At 40.0% G+C, this 10,000-nt stretch overlaps 1 protein-coding gene across 1 annotated transcript; it reads left to right on the top strand.

Moving 5' to 3' along the window:
- The first annotated feature begins 2,039 nt into the window (after positions 1–2,039).
- On the top strand, positions 2,040–5,048 carry LOC138001402 (uncharacterized). The gene has a single exon (XM_068848037.1). The coding sequence runs from the start codon at positions 2,040–2,042 to the stop codon at positions 5,046–5,048; it is 3,009 nt and encodes a 1,002-aa protein (XP_068704138.1).
- Positions 5,049–10,000: the final 4,952 nt, after the last annotated feature.

Genomic DNA, 10,000 nt, shown 5'->3' with positions numbered 1-10,000 from the left:
TACCTGACGTTCATGCTTTGGGACCTTGAATAACCCATCTGAAAAAGCAGTAGAGCTCCTTTGGCAAGTGTTCGTTGCGAATGTCATCAAATCGGCCGGTAAACACCCAACTCTTGCATTTATTGATACATTTTCGAAGCATTCCTGCAGTATCGTAGATAGACGTCATTCCAGTGTCTTTGGATTCGGCCTCTTCATGTGATAATATTGAGTTGTCCCTAGTTCCTTTCACAGTAACACGTTCTGGCTCATTTACACGTTTTGGACTATTGTTTTGCATAACGCATATATTTTTGGCATAAAGATGGAACTTATAAAAGGAATAATAGGTACGTGTGAAAAGAAACGTGTTTAATATATCACGCATATTTTTGATAAAGTATAAATAGATACGTGCCTCGCCTCATAAAGTCAGAAGAGAAGGCAACCAGAATTGTAAGTAGTTTTCTTGTATCCCTTGGCTTTTCTTGTAGTTAGTTGTGTTTTGGAAAACTTTGTAACTTGTCATATTTTCTTTCCTTTGTAGTTTGACAAAAACGTAAAACATAGACTTATTAAACTCAGTACTTGTCCAAAAATCTGTTTCCTCGACGTCTCTTCCGAAGTGATACTCATATATCCAATTCAGTCAAAAATTCTGTTCAAGAAAGGAGCAGACGACGACGGCACAAGCTCAAGAATCCCATGGTTCAAGTCTGAAGCCCACGAACGGCCGAGAGAACGACACAAACTCGGGACAAAAGGCAGTGAAAGCTCAGGACAGCAAAGAATCATGCAGCATTCAGGACAGTCGAGTTTGTCAGCCAAAGAAAGGTAAAATAATTCCTTATTCGTTCAACGAAACAAGAAACAAACGGATGAAGTCAGTCGAAGACAAGTTCAGGAGTTCCATTAGCTGTTGGCTCTGTGGAATCCGACAATCAATTGAAGTTTGAAAACTGTTGAACTGAGATATGTGAGAACTCTTGAACTGTGACATTGCTGTTTATTTCCTAAGACTCGCAATAAATTCCAGTTTATATGTAATTTCAAGAGCTTTTCGGATTTTGATTCCTTACGATAATTATCGCGAGCAATAGTTAAAATATTTTTTCATTACTCAATCGAAATCTATAAGTTATCTAAGTATACAGTACAACGTACTACACTGTTAGTAAGTTTAAGCAATTAAGTCGCCAAATAGTTGCGTGGAAAAATGCCTCCTAAGGTTGACGTAACAACGCTAATTGCAAAAAGGGACAGTGCAATAGTCTCTTTACACGATCTTCTCGAAGAATTTAACGTGCTTTTCGAAATCCAACCAGTGATAAGTATACTTGAAAACGTTTACAAGGAAGTAGAAATTAAGTACAGAAGCGTTAAAAAGCAACAAGAGGCAATTGCAGAAAAGTTGTGTGAAGCTAGCACAGAAGGCGCGGAAGAATTAATGAAAGCTAATCGAGAGCTCGGAGAAAAAGTCAAAGTTGATTTTCTACATTGCAGTGAAAAATTCGCAACTTATCAAAAGGCGTGGAATGTTAAAAAATCGTCCGTAGAACACAATGCGCTTGATGTTATGGCAGAAGCAGTGACAAAAATGACCGAAGTGTTGGGCTCGCAAAAGAACCCTAATCAAGGACTTGAGAAATTGTCAGTTCCGACATGGGATGGCAACAGGAAAACTTATGCCACTTGGAAACGCGAATTTACATATTGGATGATTAAATACAAGCAAGACGATGACGAACAGCTTCAGCAACTCCTTTTGGTCCGATCAAGTCAAGCCAAGTACGTCCATAGAGCAGGCGTGGAAAATTCTAGATACGGAATTTGGTGATGAAAGAAAATTAATGGACACGTTGTTGCATGAAATTACTAATCTCAGACCTGTCAAAAGCGACTCATTCTCACTTTCTCGTTACCCATCAAGAATCCAAAGCTTCGTAAATAACATGGAACAAAACTGTTGTCCTGTAACAAGTTCCTCTGAAGCTCCCTTTGTCATGTCACAATTACTGTCCAAATTAGATTGAAATGACAGTGTTGAATTTGGCCGCGAAATGCAACGCACGGGTAAAGGAGAAAACGTGTCAAATCTGATTGATTGGCTGCTGAACGAAGCAAGTCTACGATCGCGCATCGAAAGAGAAACTAATTATCAACGAAGTAATTCAGGCATTCGTTCCGATAATCATGCCAATGAAAGCGAGACAAATACCGATGAGAAATGCCCGCTTGGATGCGAAATAAGACACCTACTTTCAGCATGTCCCACTTACCAAAAGGTAGATGTAAACCGAAGATGGGAAATCGTAAAAGAAAACAATCGTTGCAGGAAATGCCTAAGAGCTCATCACACGAACATTTGCAAAAAACCTGATGGCACTACTTGCAACAAATGCACTCGACGCCATCACCATTCCTTACATAACGAAGACACGTCAACAAGAGAATCCAGGCAAGATCCTGAAAACGCAACAGCGTCAAATACAAGCCAAGAAGCCTGTAATTACAATATTCAAGGGAAAAGAAGCGTTCTCACTATTTGCCCTGTCCAAATGGTTAAGATAAAAGACAAAGACGGAAATTGCATCGAAGTATTAGCTATGCTCGATAGTGGTTCAAACACAAGTTTCATCTCGAAGAATGTTGCAAAGAAACTCGGGATTCATGGTTACAAAACACATCTCACGATGAACCTCGCAGGCGGTCAAAAAAAGTCTGAGGAATCAGAGCTCATCGATCTAGCTGTTTCCTCGACTCTGGAACAAAGCGTTCAGAAATCTATGCAAGCTTATGCCATTAACAAGCCATGCAGTTCAGCAAGAACGGTCTCAAGAACGGCATTAGAAAGTTATCCTCATTTAAAACCAATCTCAAACAATTTGCATTTATCAGGCGGAACAGTAGACTTGTTGATTGGTACAGATTTTGCAGACGCTTTCAATGATGTGCATGTGATCTCAGGGAAAAGTGGAGAGCCGATAGCTAAACGAAATTGCTTCGGGTGGTATATCATCGGACCATTTGCTGGTCCAGTAAATCAGCAGTCGACAAGAATTAGTTCAGTGGATGTTGGAACAGTCAGCGTGCTAGAGGACACGAAGAAACTTCTAACACAAGATTTGATGGGAGTAAGACCAACCGAACTTTGTACATGTAGAGATAGCGATCTCCAGGAGAACAAGTTTATCAAATCGATTTCGGAGTCCACCAAAATCGTCGACGGAAGGGTACAAGTTCGAATGCCTTGGAGAGAAGATGGACCTCCAAATGAATCTAACTACGACGCTGCTTACAAGAGAATGATTTCCTCTGAAAACTCTTTCAAGAAAAAGGATTGCACCGAAATAATCGACTCTGAGGTACAAAAGCTGGTAGAACTAGACTTCATCACGGAAATACCCCCTTCAGACGTGAATCACAATCAGCCAGAATGGTATCTTCCTTTACAAGTGGTGTTCACCCCCGACAGAACAACCCAAGTCAGACTAGTATTTGATGCAAGTGCGAAAGGCCCAAACGGAAAATCCCTCAATGACCACCTGGAAAAAGGACCGAACTACGTTAACAGTTTATTAAACGTGTTAATGGCTTGGCGGTATGATAATGTAGCATATACCGGAGACGTCCAAAAGATGTTCAACCAAGTGATGATCCATCCAGAAGATCAAGTCTTTCACCGTTTCCTATGGAGACCAAACGAAAATGAGATGGCTAGAATTTATCAGTGGAAAAGGTTGAACTTCGGAGATAAACCGGCCCCAGACATCACTGCTGGAGCTATCAACACCTTGGCAAAAGCTTGCCAAGATCGATTCCCAGAAGCTGCTGAAGAACTCCGTAAACATGTCTATGTCGATGACATTGGAGGATCTAAAGAAAATGAAGAAAGAAGCAAGCAAATGACAAACGAGATAGATTCCATACTTGCCACAGGCTGCTTTCAAGTCAAAGAGTGGAACTCGAACAACCAGAACATTGATCAGTCCGATCAAACTGTCGTGGATTTTCTTGGTCACAAGTGGAACAAAGCAAAGGACACATTTTCTTTCAAAAAGAATGAAATTGCTATAAGTGAGAGTCCAATCACAAAGAGGAATTGCCTTGGATATCTTGCACAACTATGGGATCCAATAGGACTCGTAATCCCAACAACCATCGAGTTCAGAATTGCTCTACAAGAACTATGGAACACAGGTTACTCTTGGGACGATATCCTCCCAGACTCAATCCATTTAAGATGGAAGATGAATGTTCAAGTACTTAACCAACTTCTCAAGTACGAATTCAGTAGAAAGCTCAAACCAGACGATGCAGTTGAATTACCAGAAATCCATGGATTTTGCGACGCGGGAGAGAAAGCTTATGGCTCAGTCCTGTTTCTAAGATGGAACCTTTCTAATGGAACTTACACCTGTACACCAATCTTGGTTAAAGCATTTGTGTCCCCATTGAAGAAGAAGTCAACACCTCGTTTAGAACTCATGGGATGCCTCTCACTCGCGAGAGTATATAAGACATGCAAGGAAGCATTAGAGTTTGCTGGAATCAGCAACTGCAAAAGAATGTTCTGGATAGATTCCCAGATCGTGTTGTCATGGCTAAAAATCTGCCCAAGAAAGTTCAAGCCATTCGTCTCAGTTCGAGTAGCTGAAATTCAGGAAACGATTGACCCAGAAGAATTTCATTTTGTTAAGTCAAACCAGAACCCAGCCGATGCCTTAACCAAAGGGATTGCGCCAGAAGCCTTGGAAGACTGGTTAAAAGGTCCCAAATTCTTGAGGAAGCCAGAAGAAGAGTGGCCCGCCTTCAAAGAAAGCTCACCAAACAATGAGGAAAGGAAGTCATCAGATACGAAATGTGTGCAAGCCACAGCAACGGAGACCTTCCACGAATTTGTTCAGGACCCAGTTGATCAGACGCAAGCTGTCGGAAACCCTATCATGGAACATTTGATGAAATCGTGCTCAACGTTCAGAAAAGCCAGGAAAGTCATGGCATATGTTTTGAGGTTTATCAGCAACGCAAGAACAAAAGTAAAAAATCGAGACGTAATATTACTGTAAGAGTTATCACAAGCAGAACTTTGGCTGTCTAAATGGAGCCAACAAACCCTGGACAAAGATAAGATAGACAAAAAGTTGATTCCATCTGAGGACGAGCAAGGATTATTACGCGCACACGGAAGGCTGGAAAATATCAGATCTCTATCAAACGAGCTCCGCAATCCAATTATCCTCCCGAAAGGACATCAACTAGTTCACCTTCTTGTCTACCACCTTCACGAAAAGCGAGCTCATTGCAGCAGCAAAAGCCTCATTTACGAATCCAGACGTCGTTTTTGGATTATAGGCGTACGTCACATGGCAAAGCATCTTACGGCAAAATGTGTGACCTGCAAGAAGTTAAGAAGAAAGCCATTAGAGCAACTGATGGGCCAGCTCCCTAGGCTAAGAGTTGCAGTGGGATTCCCAGCATTCTGCAACACAGCAATTGACATGTTTGGCCCGCTGCAGATCAGAGTTGGTCGGAAAACATTAAAGGAAGCACACGCAATTATCTTTTCCTGCATGACTTCTAGAGCAGTTCATCTAGAGTTAGTAACAGACAGAAGCACAGATACATTTCTCATGGCCTTCAGACGGTTCACGTCCATGAGAGGAAATCCAAACAACTGTTGGTCTGACTGTGGAAAAAACTTTATTGGTGCTCAACACTACTTAAAGGAAACCATGCAAGAATGGGACATCCCAAAAATCCAGAGTGCCGTTTGTGAAGAATTTTTTTTTGTACGTTTCACTGGAACTGGAATGTTCCACGAGCCAGCCATCAAAATGGTGTAGTAGAAAGTCTTATCAAATCTGTACGAAGAGCACTGGAAGTTTCGTGTAAGACCCAAGTCCTCACAGAAGAACAATGGAGAACCTTTCTGGCACAAGTCACCTGTCTCGTAAATCAGCGACCGCTTTATCCCAGTTCCAATGGTATTTGGGAAGGTCCACCCGTCACGCCAAACGACCTTTTAATCGGGAATCATTTTCCACCTCCTGTGCCAGAAGAGCAATCAAAAGTGAATCCAAGGGATCTCGTTAGGAGCACTGAAAAACGTGTACACGAATTTTGGAACTGTTGGCTGAAGTATTTCGCACCAGACCTGCTACCCAGGAACAAATGGTACCGAAAGAGAGAGAACCTCAGAGAAGGAGATCTTGTTTTGGAGACGGAACCTACTCCCAGAAAAACATGGAAGATGGCAGTTGTACTCGAAACATTTCCTGGCGATGACGGACTCGTGAGGAAAGCAAAGATAAAAACAGCAAATGCAGTCTACGACAGACCTATTCACAAATAATGCCTAATTGCTACCAAAGAGGAATTAGATAACCCGACTTAAGTAAATAAACACGTCAAATTAAGCTGTTCAGTCTAATTAATGGAAATTTAATTATACCTCCGCACTGGGGGGAAGTGTTTTGCATAACGCATATATTTTTGGCATAAAGATGGAACTTATAAAAGGAATAATAGGTACGTGTGAAAAGAAACGTGTTTAACATATCACGCATATTTTTGATAAAGTATAAATAGATACGTGCCTCGCCTCATAAAGTCAGAAGAGAAGGCAACCAGAATTGTAAGTAGTTTTCTTGTATCCCTTTGCTTTTCTTGTAGTTAGTTGTGTTTTGGAAAACTTTGTAACTTATGTTATTTTCTTTCCTTTGTCGTTTGACAAAAACGTAAAACATAGACTTATTAAACTCAGTACTTGTCCAAAAATCTGTTTCCTCGACTTCTCTTCCGAAGGGATACTCATATCCAATTCAACTATGGAATTCAACATCAGGAATTTGTCTTGATATCAGCTGCTTAAGCGTCTTTCTACAACATGAAGAAACCGCCACATCATTTTCGTGTAAGACATCTATGTAGAGGACTTTGACAGGCATGTTGATCGAGCGGGACAAGCAAAATGTCCGCAATATTGAGGGATTGAGCAATAAAGTTGACTCTCTTTGCCATTTGATGAGTGAGAGGAACCACACCGAGCAGAATGAAAAAACGTTAAAGAAGAAAAGTACTTCTAAGGTGCATGTCCCATCAAGATGCCGGGTAAGTGTGGGTTGTTTGTTTCTTTAAACAGTTGCATTTTGTCATTAAGAACTTATGTAAGCTTAAAACTAGCCTGCAAACGCAGTCAAAGCATGTTCGTTTCTATACGTCTGCGTTCACGGGCTTAGCTCAAGACCGGTGTTTATTGGTTCAGAGGAGCCAACTTAAAGTGCCACTGCGCTCAAAAATTAATTCTCTTTTTTCTTAAATTTTGAGAGTATGTTTTCTTGGCATTGGATTGGCAAAAGTTTAGGCTGTATTTTCATGCAGATCACTGAGAACTGAACCGAGAATGGAGGACGTGTGAACATGAAATTTGAGCTTTTATACTGTTTTGCATATTTCTTAATTAAGCTGCTTTCACACACAATACACTACAAGTCTTCTGGTTAATTTCTTTTCAACCAAGCTCTCAGGTGCCCACCTGTAGCCAAGGAATGGGGGGCCATTAAAAATAAAACATGTACTCAGATTAAATTGGGCTTTGACTGGAGACAAAAGGTTAAAATGTTGCCACTCAATTGTTAAACAAGAACAGTTTCAAAGTTGATGGTTGATGTGAAGAATTATGCTGGTCGAAGCCTTGTTATCCACCAAGGCAAAGTTCGATAACACCACCAAGATCAGCATATGTAAATATTCTTTATAATTATACTGTGCATTCTATCAAACAAAGCTACAAAAGAACTCTTTCTTTCAAATATCATCAGAAAAGTCAGTAGCTGCAAAAGTTTGGCCAATTTCTCTGCGACTGTTAGTTGTTTGGCATTTTTCTCCCGACGGTGTACTCCTGAAAGTTAATGAATGATGCTTTTTGATGCTTTTAGAATATTTTTCTATCCTGCACATGTAATTTGCCAATTATTTGATCAAGAAGATGTCGCAAAAGTTGAAAAATTTCTCCACTTTTCCTCCATGATCATTTTGTTTTTAGTTGTTCAACGGGCATATAAACCATGTAATCCCCATGTAGTCTTTCTCGTACTATTGATGCCAGTGTAGTGAGCTATCGACAGATCGACCTGTTATCAAAAATCAGAAGTTCCTCTCAACCATTGAAAAACATAAAAATATTTTGAAAGAATATTACTTACTGGCTATTGCTGGGGGTTCAAAGTATGGGAGACGTATTGACAGCTTACGTCTTTTCAATTTCCAATTCAAGAACTGGGTATTGCTACATAATTTTGAGCATGCCCTTTGGTCATACAGTAAATTTACATTTGAGTCCTGATCCAGGTAAGCTTTGAACAGTGTAGCAATAAATTAATCACATCTTTTGAACTGGAATAATAATAAGCATCTCAAGTTAGTATAATAACTTATTGACTGTGCTACTTCAACTTTAAAAGTATCTCAGACTGAATTTCGTACAATGTACAAGTGCCTTTTGGAAGATGATGCTACCTTCCAGGGCTTTTATCTGGAGGAAAGGTAAGTTACTGAGCCTTCATAAACTAACGCTATGTGATAAACATAAAGGGTCATTAGTTACATTGCAAATGATTCAAAACCAGTTTTGAAATCTGAGCACACGTTGGCCTTTGTTTTCTGTCTCTGAAATTTTAAAGTTGTAGTTGTGTTTTTTCATGGCAATTTATGTTTACCAGTAAATGAATTTTACCAATTAATTTCGTATCTGCCATTGAGCACAAAGTGTCTTTGATTTTTTATGTGTTGCTTAAATAGAGTGTACGCTGCCCCTTTAATGTTTGATTCATAGCTTCTCAAAACAATTAAGGCAGCTTCCCTTCAGAAATGCAGCAACCCCTTTAGAAAGGGGTTTTCACCCTGGTACAGTGCTCAAAATTAGCAGTTGTCCGGTCATCCCAGACGACCAGAAAGTTTACTGGGTGACTAGTTTTTGGTAAAATGAAAAGGTTGGTTGCCAAAAGAAAAAACAATGGACAACCCAGCCAAAAATAGAAAATGTATTACATAAGCAGCACCCAACTCCCTCAACAGTTTACTGTTGGTCAATATCTGACAGTAGTGTAAAGTTAAAAATAATTAAGTTGTTTTCAGTTGAGCATTTTCCTGTGTTTTGAATATCTGTGGCTTTTACAAAAACTTGTCTGATAGGAAAATTCACATGTGTAGCTGGCGATGGACATTGAAGACTCCATTTAGAAAATGCTAAAATCTAAACTTAGACTTCCACAAAAAATAAACCACTGGTGCACTGCTCTGGTAGGTCCTAAAAATATATTCTAAAGACTATTTGCAAGTATGGTTTATTTACAATGACGTACATTTGTATTTTAGTGCTTCCTCAAGTCGCAACAAAGCAGCATTTGATTTGGTGGTTGAGGCCATAAACAATGACCACGGGGTCAACTACTCAGCTAAGAAGTTATTTTCATTGTTATTTGTTGTGAGTTGTATTGGTAGTGATGTCTTTCCAGTTCCAACCTTGATTCTCATACTTTGTGAGACAACCCCTTGACATGTATCATGTTTATTATACCCTGGCCCCTCATAGGTGTTCTTTTTGGAAGGTGGGGGGGAGGTGAATCAGGTTTACTCTGCTGATCCTACCGTGAATGAAAGCAGTCACATCCTGTACAATACATCAGATAGCCCTAGTATTAAATACAGTGTAAATATTTGGGTTAAGCTGAGCTACTCTTAAAATTTAACGCGTTTTCATTGCATTTTATCAACAACTTCCAGGTGCTTTTGTAACATAGTTAAGGAGCTTGAAGGACACCCAGAGAAGGGAAAGGTTACCTGGAAGGTTGGACCATAACACAGTGTGCAGGAGGCAAGGGAGAGTAAAAGAGGTACAAACCTATTTTGTCAGTGAAACTTAAATGTCAGTGGTTTGCTCATGTACAGTTTATGAAGAACACCATAATCATTACCATGAGGCGTGCTTCAACATTGAAAAGAGGAGAGAGGGTGGCTA

Source organism: Montipora foliosa, chromosome 4, assembly GCF_036669935.1.
Source record: "Montipora foliosa isolate CH-2021 chromosome 4, ASM3666993v2, whole genome shotgun sequence".
NCBI classification, from domain to species: domain Eukaryota; kingdom Metazoa; phylum Cnidaria; class Anthozoa; order Scleractinia; family Acroporidae; genus Montipora; species Montipora foliosa.
This window is presented reverse-complemented; position numbering and strand designations above follow the sequence as displayed.

Coding starts and splice junctions, on each gene's coding strand:
- LOC138001402 (XM_068848037.1), top strand. CDS start 2,040: ATGCAACGCACGGGTAAAGGAGAAAACGTGTCAAATCTGATTGATTGG.